Here is a 19342-nt window from a genome sequence, read left to right as displayed (position 1 = left end):
GTACAGTAATTGCTATATGATTGCCGCATTGAACACGTTCAAAGCAGCTGTAAAGAGCTTGTATACTCTTCACAGTTGGATATCATGGAAAGATGACGTGAGGTATCCCGGGAATATCTCTTTCAAAAGAAGAACTCATCCTGGCTTTTGTTGCACTTTACATGTACCAGCAGGCGTTTACTTTATTGATTGAATAAAAACTGCAAAATTAAAGCACCCCTTTTGCAGCATTGTTGCACGGTGTCCTTGAAGGAATGTTATTCATGCTCATCCACACCCTGCTATGCTCTCAAGGGTCATTCTGCTTCAAATTTGTTGTTCTGTTTGAAGCATTTGGTCCAAACAAACTGATCAGCCCTGGACCAAACACCGTTTAAGTTTCCTGTCCTGCTGCCTCCTGGGTTGTTGTGTGACAGACTGCTACAGTAATCGCAGCAGTTGTTGCTCTCAGGCTCTGTGCTGCTGCTGGTATTACAGTCAATCATTAGAGCTGTATCCTCTCCAGATGGCTCCTGCCTTCCCTGGTCTCTATTGAATTGTCCACGTTTAGACTCGCCAGCAAGCTGCTCTTTGGCCATTTTCATGTCTTAATATTTAGAGTAGTAAAAAAAAAAAACAACCTAATTTAATGCAGGACACTTTTCTGATGGATTAGTGATTGTCGCAAGAGATAGTGCTTTGAAATTACATTTTTAGGTCTACCTGGTGATCAAGAAAGGGTCATAAATAATGAGATTCAACAGAAAGGCTCATAAGTGAGTTGTTTCTCATAGCTCCTCTCTCAGACAGAGATCCATCCATGCTTGAAAGCAGAGCTAATGAGGAGCTGGCTGCACTGGAGTGTTTGCACGAGGATCCCAGTGAAAAATGTGCTCTCACACTACTGTAAGCTCAGGGATTATCATTATCCTCCTGGGTTTCATCATGTGGTTTCTGCAGTGCTTACTCTCTGAAGTGACTGATGCTACTCACAACAGATCCTAAAGTGACTGTTGCTTTAGCAGCAGACCTACATTACTGTAATCTTAAACTAATGTCTTCCGTCGCAGGTAATGTTGGCTTGGAGATGGATCTTGCTGAAATCCTTGAGAAACTCCCACAAAGATGCAAACATTTTATCTGCACAATACATAGCCTATATTTGGCCTGCCACGTTGTCATTCTGGGATCTCAAGTCGCTTGTCTACAGGAGAGAATCCGTGGAAAAGATGGATGACAAAAACTCGGTGGGGCTTCTCCGCCAGCCTGTATAGAGCAGAGCTCATGCGGCGCCATTACCCCTTCTTCTTTGTGCTTGTCTTTCCCATTTTGTATGAAGAAAAACTCAGGGAAGGAGAGGGGCTATTGGAGAGGAACCCATGGCCATGACAGAGCCACAGTCACAGGCGGCCTCATTCACAACTCCATCATTATAGAAAATTTACTTCTCAGACTTTCTCTGCTCTGCCTCAAAAGGGCCTGTGGATGAACTGTGAATCCCGAATACAAAAAAACTCTTTGTTGTACGGCTGAGATCTGAATCATGTCAGAGTGAAGATTTGAACTTGTGCCTTTGTATCCAACTATGGTGAAAAATACTGAAATTCTTTTAGAGTTAAAGTAGTATTTCGAATATAGTAACATCAGTTCTAAATCTATGCTGGTATATCTTCTCCCTGAAAGATGGTTTGGCTTTGAAAGTGTCACAGATTAATTTTTGTTTGCAAAAAAAAAAAAAAAGAACTAGACTGAATATCTATAAAGTGTGCAAGGAAGAGGCAGAGAGCCTCCCTGGTAAGATGGCCCTATTCATCATGTTCATTCCTCTTCCTGTTGAAGCCAAGGTCAAGGAAGAGGAGAAACCCTCTGCAGTATCAGTGTCTTTTCTTTTTTCTGCACATATGAGTCTCAGAATGTCTGAATTGATTCACCCTAATTGCAGTATGTGACAAAACACCCACTGATTTGTCTCACAGTGAAGTCTGATTCTGGGGGAGAGAGCAAACCGGGAGAAGAGCGAATAATGATGCAGCGGTGGAATGTCATTTTCTGTGTTTTGACTCGGCTCCTGTTATTCCTGCCGATTAGAGAGATTTGCACTTTTTTTTTTTTTTTTTCCCTATTTCTGTTGAAAGGTTATGTCACGTACCTTGGTTGGGCTAATTTTACATGCACTGCAATCAGGCAGAAGCTCTCCACACACATAGCCCTTTAATATCAGAACAGCGGGGAAGAACGAGGAGCTGCTGAGGCAGGGGGTACGCTGTAACACACTTTCAATTTCACAGGTAAAAATGTCCCAGAGGAGATAATTGTGATGATTTGTTCTTTGTCTCGTGGAATTGTATTCTGCCTCTGAGACTTCCGCTTTACACTTTCGTTCGTGATTGTTTTATGAGAGGACATTTTAATAATGGCCTGTTGATGCCAGCCATAACACAGACCATCTACTCAGGATATTGGCTTTACACACTCTGAACTTTGCATAATAGTTCTTCTCCGGTTGTTTTTCAGGTGTGTAGGTCGGTGAGGCCATTATAACCTCCAAGATGGTGGCCTTGTCACTAAAGATCTGTGTGCGCCAGTGCAATGTGGTAAAGACAATGCAGTTCGAACCATCCACGCCTGTGTATGACGCCTGTAGAATCATCAGAGAAAGAGTCCCAGAAGCCCAGTCAGGACAAGGTTGGTGGATGACTCGGAAAATCTCATTTGTATAATGTAAATCTATAGGTGTCTACATTTGCATATACTGTGTCGCTCTGTGTTTCAGCCTCAGATTATGGCCTCTTCCTGTCTGACGATGATCCCAGGAAAGGAATCTGGCTCGAGTCTGGAAGAACCCTGGATTACTACATGCTGCGAAACGGAGTAAGAATAAGTCATATAGTCTCGAGTGGAGAACTGTCAGTGTCACTCATCATCTCTTAAAGTGATTTATATTTCCTAGTGGGACCTGAGATATTAATGCCTCACTGCTTGCTGGGAGCGACTGCATTTTTACTGTTGAGAAAGATCAGCCATTTTTTTGGGGTGGTGTCATTGTGCTTCCTCTCTTTTCTCTCAGGATGTTTTGGAGTACAAGAAGAAACAGAGGCCACAAAAGATCAAAATGCTGGATGGTGCCATTAAAACCATCATGGTGGATGATTCAAAAACAGTTGGGGAGCTGCTTGTGACCATATGCAGCAGAATAGGTAAGTGATAGTCTCCCAGTACCGTTAATATGAATCTTGTCAACCCGTCGTCCACGGCTTGAATTATTCATCCTCCATTTTATTTTTAGTCAGTAGACTTGACTTCTTGCAGAACCGCATTATGTTACTGTTTTATTATGTGCTATTGAATTCATATTTGAACAGCAGTATTTGTTAAATACTTCGGAGCATTCATGTATGCCCAATAAAGACCTAATCGCTTTTTGTTTAGAGCACGATGGGCATGATTTATCAAGCTCAAACAAGCTTATTTCTAATAAATGATGATGTGTTGCTCCTAAGGCCCAGACAGTGCCATCCTGGCCTGTCACTGAGGTGTTCCCTACGCTGTATATTTCAATTATAATGGGTTGCTATCAGGCTCATTTGGGTGAGGAGGAGAGGGGTATGTATTTGGCAGATAGCTTTATTGGAAAATGTTTGTGTAGAGTAGGTCTTTCTGCTTGGCTTCTTCTCCTCCTCGACTCCCATTTTAGTTTGCTGGCTCCGTACCAGCTTCCCATCACTTCTGTTTCAAAGCAGGGAGAGAAAGAGAGATAAAAAGAGAATTACAGAGATGCTTTTTTTTTCTATCATGACACAAGTTATCTCCGCCTCTGAGAATCCCCCGGCTAACTTGCTCGCCTTTTCAGGAATCACCAACTATGAGGAGTACTCCCTCATCCAGGAGGTGACAGAGGACAAGAAGGAGGATGGAATGGGGACGCTGAAGAAAGACAGAACGCTGCTGCTGCGAGACGAGAGGAAGATGGAAAAGCTCAAAGCCAAACTCCACACAGATGATGATTGTACGTGCGAGCTTGCAACAGCCTCCCGAAGTGTCGTTGATATCTCGATGGCTTCTTATTTTCATATTAATGAATCTGAGTTAACACCATCATGTGGACATGTCCTTTATCACTCAAGTCTAATTTATTGCATGGACATATCAAAGTTTAATGGAATTACTTACCACTGTTATCTTTTGCCCAGAGGACACCAATTAAATTTTGAAACATGCGAACATATAAATCACCATCCAACTGTGGCCGAAAACTAGTTTCCATCTCGGCAGAAAATAATGCATATGACACTTTTCGTGCCCTGTCAAGATTTTCACTTTCCTGTGATTAATTTGGTAGATTGTCTGTCTAAGCTGATTTGTCTGCTTGTTTTGAAGTGCCTGGTTAATTTCACCATCCTCCCCTAGTAAGGTCCTTGATAAGTGAGTATCTATTCATTTCAGTGCATTTGGTAACAGAGTGTGTGTATTGATTGAACAGTGAACTGGCTCGACCACAGCAGGACATTCAGAGAGCAGGGAGTGGAGGAAAGTGAGACTCTGCTGCTCAGACGCAAGTTCTTCTATTCGGACCAGAACGTGGACTCGCGGGACCCTGTCCAACTAAACCTGCTCTATGTTCAGGTAAACCTATAACACACCTTACACTAGTGTAACAAAAAACAGAAGAAAGAGACAGAATTTTTTTTTTTGGAAGGGACAGTAGACAGTGTAATTTGACTCAGTAACTACTCTGTGATGTAGCGTTCATCAAATTTTTGGCCATGTCAAATGAGTTTGGCTCTGATGTGGTCCAGACAGGATGGACTTGTTTCTTTGTTCATACAATAATAACGAGATGTCAAAGTTCCTCTATGATTCCCACCATCACATTACTCTTTTTAGTTTTTAATCTTCTACATATATTTATATAGTAATCAGCCCCATCGGTGTCCTTTGGGTGGGCTCTAACCTTAAGATGAGTGTCCACTTGGTACCTCAGAGGATGACCTGAGGATGCACACATCTGCAACGCCATGCTACTGTCCTTTGTGGTCTGGCAAAATCAATGAGAATTTGCTTGCTTGCTATTTTCAACATGGAAAAAGAAGGCAGCCATTTTAGAAATGTTAAGTATCTGCTAAGTTATCCATGGAAATTAGTTTTGTCATAACTTTTAGGTGCAAAGCTTTTCAGTTGCTGAAACAAGTCCCCTTATGTTTCCCCATAAGTAGCTTTAAGGTTTACGCAATTATCTAATTCTACTTTATATATATATTGTGTACCAGCTTGTTTCAATGCTTTATTGAAGATATATGATGTTTACACTGAATGAGATATCATGTGCATCATTTTTGAGACATGTCCCCAAATTCAGCCTGACATATTTGGTTTCTGTATAAACTTTTGGATCTCTACTACAACCTTAAGTAAAGCTCCAAAGTAAATAAAGTAATATATATATATATATATATATATATATATATATATATATATATATATATATATATATATATAGTATATATGCTGACTGTCTGGAATCACTGGCATTGAAGATGTAGGAAATAATACTCATGAGGTGTTTTGAGAGGCATTAAGTCGATTAGTCAAATATGCAGTGTATATCTGGTGGGTGGATGTTTATGTTTTATGGACTAGAGAGAGATGTAGTTTGGTTTTGCAGGGATATGTCTGGAGATGAGGCGTTGTGTGTTTAGTAAATTGCTTTATTTCTGTGGGGGGGGTGTGTGTTGGGGAGTGCTGGTTCTACCAGTGCCCTGCCCCACCGCCCCCGGCCCCCCACCCAGACTGGGGGGGGGTTCCCTGAGGGGGGTCTGCTGAGTCCGGTACCGCACAAGTCAGGGTTTGCTCACTGCACACATCACTGCATTCACATAAGTCTCTTTTCTCAGTAAGAGGCACTCCCCACTGACACCCAGACTCACACAGCAACGTACCCACACAAACACACACACACACAGATGTACCCTGTGAGACTGAGAGTATACTATACACACTCGCACAAATAATGAATGCAACATATTATTTGAAAGAAATACACAAAAATTGTTGCATGCTCTCCCACACAAAAATGCTAAAGCGCTGCAAACACGGCACTCACTTAGAAGTATACAGTGTGTGAAATATGTGTAGTTGTTGGTATTTGACTCTCTTCATCTTTTCAATCCCTGCTGTCTTTGGAGTTAGTGAATATGTTCATAAAAGCCATCCAGCCGTCCACCCTCCCTGTGTGCTCCTGTTTCTCTCCTCCCTTCTATCTGTCCGTTCTTGTTTTGGCCTCTATTTCTCTTTCCCTCAGTTTCCTTCCCCCCCAGTTCATCAGTGTCCACTCCCTCTCCATCTCCTACACATTCTGACATAATCGCACACATCCACACCCTCTTACCCTGGCACACATTACAGCGCAGTGCATATCATGCTCCTCTCACAACACAGACTCATATTTCCTTTCACAATAACAACCCCGCCTCCTGCCCCCGCCTCCTTATGCCTGTCTGTTGCCCTTCCCCATCCATCTTTCCCTCTTTCTCTCTCGAACACAGTCAGATTGTTACACAGTCAGATCACAGAGACTCTTCACATGGCAGTAGCTCTAATTTGTCACTGTGTTAAAAAGGCCAAACAGAGCCAGAAGAGAGATCTTTTGCAGAGTGGAACATACCCCAGGCTCTTTTCTTTCCTTTCCTCTCCTTTTTTTCATCCATTTTCAAGTGCATAATGATCACACAGTTTCCTATTCACATCATCATTCACAATCCCTGTTACTTTCAAGAACTCAGATTGTACAGATGATGATTTTATTGCTGCCTTCTCTTTTTTTAATGGAGCATCCTTGCGAATCAGAGATGAGCTCAAATGTTTATTAATGATTTGAAGCTTCCATGATTCCAAACCCGCCCACACACACACACACACACACATATTGGAAGCTCTGCCAGTAACAGACTAATCTCTTTTACTACTCGGCCACTCCCTCTCTGTCATGTATTTGTGTTAAGAACAGGATAAACCTCTGAAGCAATAGCGTCACCCCATGTGTACTGCTCTGTTGCTTCCATTTATGCTCACTTATACATGTATACTATTTGTACCAGGAGATGACATATTCCAAAGCCAGATGAGGAATTTGTGCTGCTTTGTCAAAAATGAGATACAAAAATAAGATCTCAATAGTCTGCAGTTTTATGGTATTTTTGCTTTTTTAGGATATTTATTTAGAATATTTAGGATTTGGCTTCAGAATAAAACTGTGTTATGCAGGCCATGAAGCTGTTTAATATTCCTTTAAGCACTGACTTATTAGCCAGTATCCTGATCGAACACTCCATGCGTTTAGTTGTTTCAGTGTTTCCCTATGTCAGCATTTATATTTATGGCTGTATTATGCTCTGTGCTCTGCACAGGCCACCATGGACTGGTTGACCTCATTGTAGCCTCAGGCTGTATGTGTCACAGCTTCTGATGTCTTTTGCTACACTTCCACTCATGCAGCTCTATTAAACAACCGTGGAACCAGTGCCTGTATCACTAAGAGAAATTCAGGGTCTCGCCTCACTGTCTTGTCTGTTGACATACATAGTTGGATTATATGACCAAAAGAGACACTGTACCTGTATGATGTTTGCTTATTTTGAGGTTTGACAGTTGTTTTAATGAACATTGCATGTAATACCAGACTGAATAATAACAGTTTCCTCCACAAAATTGTTTAGACAAGACGAGGTGATCCTCACACATAGTTTGTAGATGAACACTAGCCAAACTTAATATACATACATTTTGCATGGTGAAATAGTGCCTCTTCTTCCTTATATTTCTGAAAAGTATATTTATTCTTTATGATTTCAGTGGAGGTTTTGTTTCTCTTGGGCAAGGAAGCCCACCTCTGCTACAAAACACTGCAGGAAACCCACATACTGTAATATACTACAGTATATAGTATGTTGTTAGTAATACAATGAGTAGTATCCCAGTTTTTAGCCTTATCCTGTTTTTGATTTGAGATATTATTTTTATATGGAACATAGAGAAACCTGGTTATTCATATCTCTGTATTTGTGATTGTGACAGTATCCACTTTCTGATCACTTGTGTGTCAATGCAGCCATGTCATTGACTCTTCCACATCTAGTCACACAATATCATTTCTGAGTTATCGCAGCATTTGAGGATGAACGCACACTTCTAACTGCCTGACTACTGTTGTGTCATCTCTTATCTATTGGATTTGACTTCTCCGTCTTATCACAACTGATGGAGGTTGAGAGCAGAAACCGATAAAATGTATCCTTCTCACTACCTGTGTTAAACTTTCACTTTCACTTTTTTACTTTGTACATCATCATTACATGATTTATCATCATATCATTATTTTACTGACTAAGCACTGGGTAATTCAAGTTGAGGATGCATCTGTGAAACCAGGATAAGATGTTTACATCCAACAGTATCCTAGTTTCTATCAGAGTACTCCAGAAAGCACATTCAGGTTTCTCAAAACTGGGATAAGGGCTTACCCAGGTTTCTCAAACCAGGATATGATGTTCATATGTGTAAACACATGATCTTGATCACATGATGCATTACTCTACTTCTCTTTTAAATGTTGACTTTTACATCTAGTTCTCCCATTATTCCCAGCATCTTACTTCACAATACTACACTCTAGTGAGCAGAGTGCACCAAAGTGAACGGCATGTGTGAGGGCTAATTTTAGAGTGTCTTCTTGTGTTCAGTAAGAGCTTATGTACCCCACTGTGAATTGCACTGGGGAAAGGACTTGATTGTGAGTGGAGGAGATTGTTGTCCTCATTACAGCAGTAAGCTGCTGCTTAGTTTTTCATTGATGTAATGGGACGCAAGAATGAGTCAAGTCCACACTGTGTGCTGATATGCTAATGCTAAAAGCACTGACGGAGCCTTTCTCACTGTCAGCAAGGCCTCTCAGCTTTTGGAGCCATTAATTTTGCAGCAGTGAACTAGAAAGAGAAGAGAGTGAGAGAAGACAGAGAGTCAGAGTGAGAGGCAGAGCTGACTGCCCCCTGGAGAAAACAGCACACACTGACAACCATTTGAAAGATGTCAACAAAGGCTTCTCCCTCCCCATCTTCCTAAATGATAAAGATAATGTAGACAGGCTGGCTGAAAAGGCATTGAAACATAAGTGATGTCTCAGCAGCACTAAACAGGCATAAGCCTTTTTCTAATTTTTTTTGCACAGTGGGAAAATACATTCAGTCATTAGATTTCTTAACAACATATTGAGGGCTAGTCTGTAATGCAGATGGGATATTGTGAAAGACTGAGATGCATTTCTGTAATGTGTTTTCCTTTTTAATAACACATAATGGGCTGTGATGACAAATTGTTGAAGCAGTTACATTTGAAAGCCGGCACAATGGCTTTTATTGTCACAAACAAGTCTTATTTGGCTCCCCTGTGTAGATGAGTTTCAGTCATGACGTCCCTGCTCTACAAACACATTTAGTCATTCACTTAGAAGGCATCCTCTCTGAAGCCATAGTGGATTCAAAGCATACAATGAAGTGCTCATTTACGGAGCTGTGTTCGGTGAATTTTGGATAATTCTGCCTTTTCAGTTCTGTCATTTTCCTGGTTGTGTGGTACTGCCTTCCAGTCACTCCCACACCCTTTCCTCTCCTTATTTCTCCTCCAGGCTAGGGACGATATATTGAATGGATCCCACCCCGTCTCCTTTGATAAAGCCTGTGAGTTCGCAGGGATCCAGGCTCAGATCCAGTTTGGACCCCACGCAGAGCACAAACACAAGCCTGGATTCCTGGAGTAAGTTTTTTTTTTAAATCAAAGAGATGCATTAACTCTAACTTTCACATTTACTCTCTGAGGCCTCTTGTACTTTCATATGTTCACTTCACAGCCGTGCATGTACAGTGGTTATATCCTTCTGCTTCAGTACAGGCTGTTACTTCAGGGATTTCCTCCACTGGAAAGCTTAGGGGTGATATCAGCTGTTACAACTGTTGTCTGATATGTAGGCAGTAAGGCAAGAATGACCTCATATGTTGAGGTATGTTAATAGAAAAGGAAATGCCTGTAGCTCAAAAGAGTAACCATTTAAAAATGTCATTTATCTCCATAGCCTGAAGGAGTTCCTACCTAAAGAGTACATCAAGCAGAGAGGGTCCGAGAAGAAAATATTCCAAGTATGTACATTACATTGTTGAAATGTCGCATTTAAAAAATAGTGTCTTTGAGACTCAAGGGAATTATAGTCATTTGTTCTCTGCTGACGCATAAATTGAGAAAGTAGAAACCATGTTCTGTAGGTCACAGCATTTCAGGTATGTGAAGATGTAATGATCATTCTAAGGAGCTGGAGATTGTTGCTCTGTGTCCAGGAACATAAGAATTGTGGAGAGATGACGGAGATTGAGGCAAAAGTGAAGTATGTGAAGCTTGCCAGGTCCTTGCAGACATATGGAGTGTCCTTCTTCCTGGTGAAGGTAAGAGCTAAAACAATGCTAATTTACACCCATATAAAAGGTAAATTAGTGAAAAATAAGAAAAATATTCACCAATTTATTACATACATTGAATTCAGACAATAATCTAATTGCTCACATTCATAAAAAAGTTATCTCAGCCATTTAATGATGATTTCAGTTGTGTTTTTTTGGTGGGAGTTTTTTTGGCTGGACTGGCCACAGACCAGCCCTATAACCCTGAATGTCTGACCGTCTCTGACTCACTGAGTGATGAAGTTACACTATTGGTTGGCCAATGAGAAAGCAGAGGCTAATGGTAAAACCAAACTGCCTGTCGTCAACATCCATCATAACTTACAGACCGACTTCTTGGTTCAACTTTGAAGTAAGATAAAGGATTATGAGGGACGCTCACTTTTGGTTTAACCTTCAAATAAAATGTTAGATAATCTGACTAAACTTGTTTACAAGTGTAATTGTCTGACCTCTTGTATAGCTTGGCCTGTCTGACTTGGTTGTAGTAATGTTACGGTGTTCTAAGATCTCAGCAGTAAACTTAATGAGATCAATGTTCTCATAACTGCTAGAAATGGTGGCCAAAGCCATGAAAAGAAGAAGAAATTTCCTAATAATTACTGAGCAATATCAGTTTAATGATACACCTGGTTGTAGCAAGCAGACACATAATGCTTCTGTGCTAATGAGTGGCAGCTGTAATTAGAAAGCTGTTCTGAAATGCACTATGGTGTTAAACAGGTATGAAAGCTTGTTGAAAACACCAAAAGCCCATTACCACAACAAATTAGAAGATTCAGAGTGGAAGCTTGTGCATTTGCCGTTCAGTAGCACACTCGGTGCTGTGAAATACTTATGACAATAGCGATTCTGTTGTGCTCTGGCTTAGTGAACACAATAGTGGAATGGAAGTGCAGCATGCGAATAGTATGAAGTCTTACCAGCAGGTATTGTAAAAGCTCTCTGACAGCAGCCCACTTGGATATAAACTTTCAGGAAAGAGGGCAAAAGAGGAAGAGTGCATTTGTGTGCTGGGCTCTTAATGGATGATAAATGGGATGTTTGGCCCTGTAGTTAAGGCAGACTGCGGGGTTCCGATTATCTTTGTGCACAAGTGTGTGTATGGACGATTGCATGTGCATCTACATGTACAAGCGCAGTCTGTGTTCGATGAGGAAATGTAGTGATGGAGATTTCAAGACTGTTAAATAATTCACTACAGCTGCACTCTGCTGTTGTTGCTAGCAGAGGCAAAAGCACAGACCTGGGTTTTTTGAGGCAAAGTCTGTGAGTTTATTGTAACCCTCCATTTCTCATCTGTCAGTCTTTAATCACTGCAGGTTTCAGGTTGGCAAGAGCTCTCACAGTTCTTCACAAATATGGAAATATTGTAGAGTATATTGGGAGAAAAGAACCTTGGTGCCTGCAGGCATGCATGCAGGTGTGTACAATATAAAGCCCCCCTCTATTGTGATTCTTGCACAAGCAGATTTTCCCAAACCTTAACCAAGGTTAAACAATTTAAAATAATCTCATACCCAGCTACCCACTTAAGATAAGAAAATCCTGCTTGAGAACATCCTGCTTGAATTCAACATGGATAATTATGACGTTCAAATAATGTAACCTAAAACAATGGAGGTTTTTAATAAACCTTTGTGTGTCGCTATCATGATCACTGGGATAATGTTATCTGTCCTTGTGTTTAAGAGCCCTGAACCTAGAAGCTGTTTCACTTACTGGCCTTTGTGTGATTCTCAGAGCTCTCCATTTTGACCTAGTGATAAAAAACAATAACCCTGAGACATGAAACATACATATTTTAACTCCCCCGTCTCTACAAACTGCTAATTTTTGTATTGTCCTCTGCACCCCTGGAGGGGCGCCAAGTGTAGGCTCGGCCTCTGAAGTGAGCTGTAATAGATTTTCAGTGGGCAGAGAGTGGAGGCCACTGGAGCTGGTCAGGCAGAGAGCCGGTGGAAGCACCATGCTGGTGTGCTGATAATGACTAAAGCCTGTGGAGACCCTGTTCAATAAAGCAGCAGTTAAACAAGGCTGAACTCTGCTGGGTCAGTTCACAGCTGCCCCTCTCCTCCTCCATTTAGGGCCTCAAGCCACGTGTGCAGCATGTGTATTACAAAAGCACCAGCAGCAGAATGGCACAACGATTTTTGTATTCGCGCCTTGAATGAATCATCTGTGTAGGTGTTTAGCACCGATATAAATGCTGTCTGATGTTTTCCTATCTGACAGGAAAAGATGAAGGGTAAAAATAAGCTGGTCCCGCGGCTCCTGGGAATAACCAAAGAGTCGGTGATGCGAGTGGATGAGAAGACCAAGGATGTGGTGCAGGAGTGGCCACTTACAACAGTCAAGAGATGGGCTGCCTCCCCCAAGAGCTTCACCCTGGTACTGTGTGACTCTCTGCATCAAGTCCTCAGCACTACTCAGAGAGTCAGACGTTATACACTCCTAATCCTGTGCACATATGGTGTGATTTACACAACTCTGCATCCCACATTCAGTCTCTCCCCCAGTTTTCAATTTCTAGCACAAACAGCATCCTCAAAATTGTTGAGACCTCAGACTGCAATATTGAATGTTTTCAGCATACTAGACGGCTATTTCATCCGAGTTAACAATAGATGCCTTGGGAAGAATGTGCACACTTTGGATGTATTATTTATCTGAAAGCCTTTTTGATTTTCTTTACCAGCTGTTGGCAACAGTACTGTGAATACTACATTTAAAGATTAATAGATTATGCAAATTTATAAAAAAAAATACTCTGAGGTGTATTTGCCAACATTGATTTAAACTCAAAATATTCACCCTTGTGTTTATGTAGAATGCTTTGTGTGAGAGATTCACCACATCTCTTTTTTAATCAGCTCTTTGGAGAAATGGGATGTGCCATAGGAGCCAGTCAATTTTTCTTTTCTTTAAATGTAGAAATGATGAAGGTGTTGCCAACTTTATTTAAACCCTCACTCCGATTGAGGCGATTTTTTTCATCTGTGATCAGACTTTAAGGCTCCTATTAGTTGTAGAAAGTTTAGATAGATGCTAAAATACTTAAATAACATTTGATTTGCCCTGAATCTCTGCTTTGTCTCAATGCTTTACAAAGGATTTCGGAGAGTACCAGGAGAGTTACTACTCTGTTCAGACTACAGAAGGAGAGCAGATATCCCAGCTTATTGCTGGATACATTGACATCATTCTTAAGAAGGCAAGCAATTAAAAACACAGTTCATTTGAATTGATACACCATACATCTACTTCTTTATACATTTAGTCATCACTGTTCACTGTGATGTTTGTTGCTCATCTCTCTACAGAAGCAGAGTAAAGATCGTTTTGGCCTTGAGGGAGACGAGGAATCCACCATGCTGGAGGAATCGGTTTCCCCTAAGAAGTGAGTAGTGCTCATGTATTATCTACTCTACTGTCTCTGCACTAATAAGTGCAGGGTAATGCTGACCATTCTGATTCAGCGAACACAGTACCCTAGTTGTTCTTCATGAGTTTAAACCTCGCTGTGTAATTGTGCATGTAATTACATTTCAGCCTGCCCAGCATAGTACCCCCAAGAAAGGTAATGTTAGAATTAAACACAAAAACATCACTTCGAATTTGAAAATCACCCCATTCTCATTTTTTAAATTGCTTCATTGTATGATTTTTGTTTTTGCAAAACTAGACACAAAACCTGCCTCGGGGTAAAGCTGCTAAATTATCATATTTTTTCATGAAAGAAAGCTGCATCATTTGGAAGTGAAAATATCATGCAGGTTAAGATATCACTTGTTGGAAGCTGTTCTGTTCCGTCATTTTTTATCTCCCAGTTGGTGGCTGTCTCTCCTGATTTTCCCATGTAGCTTAGTGACTGATGGAAATTAAGGTAATGCTGGTGGACCGGGGCTCTATCACACAGAGCTTGGAAATTTGTTGTCACTGGAAATCCACATGGCTCTTAGTGAAACCACTCTCTGGCAGAATGGGGCATCATATTCCCGCTGCTTATGGGCCAATTGACTCATGTTGTGGTTCTCAGCACAAAAACATAATTGCTGCCTCTCAAAACAAGCCATAATTAACCAATGGAGTCAGGAGCATCTGTTGAGCTGGGCAGGAAAACAGACATTTTTCTGTACATTTTTTTTTTTTACTGACAATGCCTACTCACCATGGGAACAGTTGTTAGCATGATAATTGTTTTAATTATAATTTTGTCATTTTTGCCATCTAAATTAGTGACAGTTGCATCTGGAACAGCTATCAGAATTTAGAAATGCACTCACAAGTAATACAAAAGAAAATGATCAACTCTAAAACACCTCCATAAGTCAGTTTGCAGAACTGTCTAGACGTCCAGACAATTATCCAAACATAGGATATGTTTAGATCCCCTGCTTTCATTTAGCTCCTTTCATTTAGCTTTTAAAGACTGCCAACTTAACCAGAAGGTAGCAGGTTCAATCCCTCCATGCATTCAGTGTATGTATGTTGAATAAACATGCACGTATACTGTTTTCTCATTCATTTTCCATATCCTACTCTCCTGTTGTAGGTCCACAATCCTGCAGCAGCAGTTCAACCGAGTGGGTCGTGTGGAGCATGGTTCAGTAGCACTTCCAGGTATCATTCGCTCAGGGTCCATTGGTGGTCCTGACACCTTCAATGTGGGTACTATGCCCTCTGCCCAGCAGCAGATCACCACAGGACAGATGCACAGAGGACACATGCCCCCGCTGGTGAGTACAAGCATTTTCAATTGCAAGCAAGGCAACAGCAAACATGGTGTCTCAAACAAATGCTCTATGCTGGATTTTAATATAAAATTGTAGCATCCAATGTTGAGACAATCTATGCAATTTTGAATACCATGTGTGAACCCAAAAAAATCAAGGGGATGAGACAATGATGAAGCACTGCTGCTATGCTCAACGCTTTGATTTTTTAAAATATCAGAACACAATGTCGAGGTACATTTTTCTCACATGTTTTATGTAAATCCGGTCTGCAGTGTTTGAAATATTGTTTGTGGTTTCTGCTGTCAACAATGAACCACAATGATCAATATGATTAGAGCTGTAAGTGAGAAAGGGAGCAAAAAGTTCCTCGTACTCACGCTAAAAGCCCATCTGTCTCCTGTGGTTTATACATTAGACTGCAAAATCATGAGTTTCACAATTTTGCACCCACATACAATGCATGCCATGTATTTAGATTGCTTTTGTTCAGTCATTTTCACAGTGTGTGTCTGTTGTTTGTTGTTGTTAGAGTCTGGCCCAGCAGGCCCTGATGGGGACGATCAACAGCAGTATGCAGGCTGTGCAGCAGGCCCAGGCTGACCTGGGACATGTAGATAATCTGCCTCCACTGGGCCATGACTTGGTGCGTCTCCTATCCTCTTTCTTCACAGTTTTGAAAAATACTTTAGGAAATATGCAGCATGAATAAATACAATACCCCTCCACATCCATTCATTCACAGCAACTCCCCAAGTTCCACTTTTCTAACACTTAGGAATGTGTGCTTTCTGCTAGTACAGCCTCTGATTTTGCAAAGCAGAGACAGTTTATAGAGAATCAAGCTTTCTCATCACACCAAAGTCCGTATTTTTTCTCAAATATAATTAGGTTTTAGAGCTGACTGTAAATATGGAGGCTGTATTTAATGCTTGAGTGTTTCCAAAGCCGTAGGTGTTGTACAGCCCTAGTCCTTTAATCCTGCTCGAGAAAGTTTATATGACCTGAGAATCACCCACTGTGATGAAAGCCAATAGCTCTCCTTTTCCTCCTCCACCGAAAGGCATCCAGGGTTTGGGTTCAGAACAAAGTGGATGAATCCAAACATGAAATCCACTCTCAGGTTGACGCCATCACTGCTGGAACAGCATCTGTGGTCAATCTCACTGCAGGTGAGTGCCAAGGAGAATACTAAACAGATAGCTTGCTATCATTTTCAGTTTAAATTTGTTTCTGCACCAAAATTTGTGGATTATAAAATCTGTGATAGACAAAGCTCTAAAGGAAATTGTCCTGTCATTACAAATAATGTTTATCCCGTCATTATTGTAACCTAAGGTGCAAATCAATAAACATGTTTTTCCAAATCAGTGATAAACACTCGCTGATGATAGGCCCTGACTTTCTTTTAAACAAGGGAACACTTCTCATTTCTGTGATAAATATTTCTACTGATAAATCAATCTTGTTGTTCTGAAGCTCACCTTACTGGCAGTGCCTCTCTTTGCTTCCCCATGCTGCTTGGCGCAATTCCAGCCAAGTTCCTGCCAGCCTTTTGCAGGGTTTTAATCTTACCTCACCATCTGTTTGGTTGCACTTACACTCCCTCCACTATCCAATACAAAGTTTTTCTTCTTCACGGCCACTTGCTCCATCAACGTGCTAATCTCCGTGGAACCATTTCAAATAGGCTCTAATTATGACACTGACACTGATGTGTGTGTTACAACATATGACACACAAGCTGCCCCGTGGGTTAGCTGAATCGATGTGACAGCAGCACAACAAATTAAGTTTGTAATCATAGCCATCTATCCTCCGCAGGTGAGCCCACAGAAACTGACTACACGGCGGTCGGCTGCGCCATCACCACCATCTCCTCCAACCTCACAGAAATGTCCAAGGGTGTCAAGCTGCTTGCAGCATTAATGGATGATGAGGTGGGCAGTGGACACAAGCTCATGGGTGCTGCCAGGATGCTGGCAGGAGCTGTGTCAGATCTGCTCAGATCTGTTGAGCCTGCAGCCGCTGAGGTGAGACGCCCACTGATTATTCATGATAATCCCAGTAGCCACAAAGACACATGCGGTAATGAACTTGCATGCTTTTTCTCTGTATTGCTGTCCCACTGAAGATGTATTACGGAAGTGTTTTCTGGAACGATTTTTGATCCAGAAGTCTGTTTTAGATATATCACAGAGGCCTCTGTGAGAACAGGCCAGGGCACTGTAATGAATGTGGTGATGTCATCTCCATACAGCCCAGACAGACGGTGCTGACTGCGGCAGGAAGCATCGGACAGGCCAGCGGGGACCTGCTCCGTCACATGGGGGAGGGCGAGACCGATGAGAAGTTCCAGGTTGGACACCACCCACTCACTGTTCCTATGACACTGCCGGCCAAACAGGAAGATACACACTTTCTCAGGCCTCCTCTAAAAATGTCAATACACAATTATGTAATGGCTTTTATTATTAGAATGTTACTTTATGTGGATGTTATAATGTAGTGGCAGCAGGAGAGCTTTTAGCAGTAAATGACAATACAGTGTACCAGCCCTTCATTTACACAAGATTATCTGTAGCCTTCACTATCTACCTCTTTTCTTCTTTTACAGTGAAATTAATTTACCTGCCACATACACATCTTTTTATTTCTTAGATGTCCTCTTACATCCTTGGTAACACCTTGCTTTTCTCTTAAGTGTTAATCCCTGAAGAGTAGGGCTCATATATCATCCATCTTCTTGGTCTCATGGACTTTGAGCCAAAAACGCTCTATTGGATGCAGATCAGTGGAATTTGTAATCCTATTGCAACACATAATAACACAGTTATAATTTATTATTAACACCCTTAACTCCATACTCACCATCTGCCTCTTGCTTAAGTTATTTATACTGTTAGACTACTGCTGTTCTGGTGCATTAGATGTCCAGTATATCAAATGAATGAGTAGAAAACATTTACTCTCCTGGTCCCTTCAGACACATGTGCGCAGCTGTGGTGTGTTTCAGTGAAGGACATTGATTAATATGTTGCAGGACACCCTGATGAATCTGGCCAAAGCAGTGGCCAATGCAGCTGCTATGTTAGTCCTGAAGGCCAAGAATGTGGCCCAGGTGGCTGAGGACACCATATTGCAGAACCGGGTGATTGCAGCTGCCACTCAGTGTGCCCTGTCCACCTCACAGCTGGTAGCCTGCACCAAGGTACTGAACTAAAACTTGTTCATCTCAGCAGCCAAGTAGGTAGAGGACATACCACCAGGCATGAAATTATGCAAGCAAAGTGTATTACATTGGATGTAGTATGTTATGGAAATGTGCAATATTGACCCTGTTTATTCAAAAACATTTTTAAAGTTCATTTGTGTCTTATCTTGAATTAAATAATGCTTTACCAGAAACTAATGAATGTCAGTTCCATGTTTTACTTTAAAAGACCAATTTGTTGTGTGTAGTCATGAAAGAAGAATAACTGTAGATGTAGTTTAATATCAAAATAGTCTTCAATTCTTGTGATTCATCTGAGTTTCTGCCAAATTTTTTGTGTTTTGCAGGTGGTGAGCCCAACCATCAGCTCCCCAGTGTGTCAGGAGCAGCTTGTCGAGGCTGGGAAACTGGTGGACCGGTCAGTGGAAACCTGCGTCAAAGCTTGCCGCTCGGCCAGTGACGACGGCGAGCTGCTGAAACAAGTCGGAGCAGCAGCTGGCGTGGTGAGCCAGGCTCTCAGCGACCTGCTGCAGCATGTCCGCCACTACGCCAGCTGTGGAGAGCCCATTGGACGTTACGACCAGGCCACGGACACGATCATGAATGTGACAGAGAACATTTTCACTTCCATGGGTGATGCTGGTGAGTACAAAGAAGCGCTTAATGCTAGAGAAGGATGTGGGTTAAGTCCAGTTAAAAATGATTTCAATTAAAGTTGTTTGGTATCTTTGGTATGTTTATCCAAATCTGTTTACTCACTACAAGGACTAAACTGTAAAAAGAATGTTCTATGAATACCTGCTTTCACTGGGCTAGTTTTAGTGTGTTTTGACTGTACTGAGGGCCTTAAGATATTGTCCGTGTTTGTGTCCATGTTAAGTGATCTTTAAAAACCTTGTTGAAATATTTTCTTA

General features: G+C 41.4%; 1 protein-coding gene across 5 annotated transcripts in view; it reads left to right on the top strand.

The window, feature by feature from the left end:
• tln2b (talin 2b) overlaps window positions 1-19342 on the top strand; it is an 85214-nt gene that overhangs the window by 31457 nt on the left and 34415 nt on the right. For all 5 annotated transcript variants that reach the window (XM_067589789.1, XM_067589790.1, XM_067589788.1 and 2 more), the window contains exons 2-19: window positions 2494-2664; window positions 2753-2850; window positions 3047-3176; window positions 3830-3985; window positions 4460-4602; window positions 9656-9783; window positions 10100-10163; window positions 10359-10463; window positions 12714-12869; window positions 13591-13692; window positions 13802-13878; window positions 15034-15217; window positions 15747-15860; window positions 16278-16386; window positions 17039-17247; window positions 17475-17573; window positions 18258-18425; window positions 18776-19070. In XM_067589789.1, the coding sequence (XP_067445890.1) occupies window positions 2529-2664; window positions 2753-2850; window positions 3047-3176; window positions 3830-3985; window positions 4460-4602; window positions 9656-9783; window positions 10100-10163; window positions 10359-10463; window positions 12714-12869; window positions 13591-13692; window positions 13802-13878; window positions 15034-15217; window positions 15747-15860; window positions 16278-16386; window positions 17039-17247; window positions 17475-17573; window positions 18258-18425; window positions 18776-19070 (2473 nt within the window). In that variant the 5' untranslated portion in view covers window positions 2494-2528. The remainder of the gene's footprint in view (window positions 1-2493; window positions 2665-2752; window positions 2851-3046; window positions 3177-3829; window positions 3986-4459; window positions 4603-9655; window positions 9784-10099; window positions 10164-10358; window positions 10464-12713; window positions 12870-13590; window positions 13693-13801; window positions 13879-15033; window positions 15218-15746; window positions 15861-16277; window positions 16387-17038; window positions 17248-17474; window positions 17574-18257; window positions 18426-18775; window positions 19071-19342) is intronic.

Source organism: Thunnus thynnus, chromosome 5 (genome assembly GCF_963924715.1).
Source record: "Thunnus thynnus chromosome 5, fThuThy2.1, whole genome shotgun sequence".
Taxonomy (NCBI): Eukaryota; Metazoa; Chordata; class Actinopteri; order Scombriformes; family Scombridae; genus Thunnus; species Thunnus thynnus.
The sequence above is the reverse complement of the archived record's forward strand: the minus strand, read 5'-3'. Positions and strand labels throughout refer to the sequence as shown.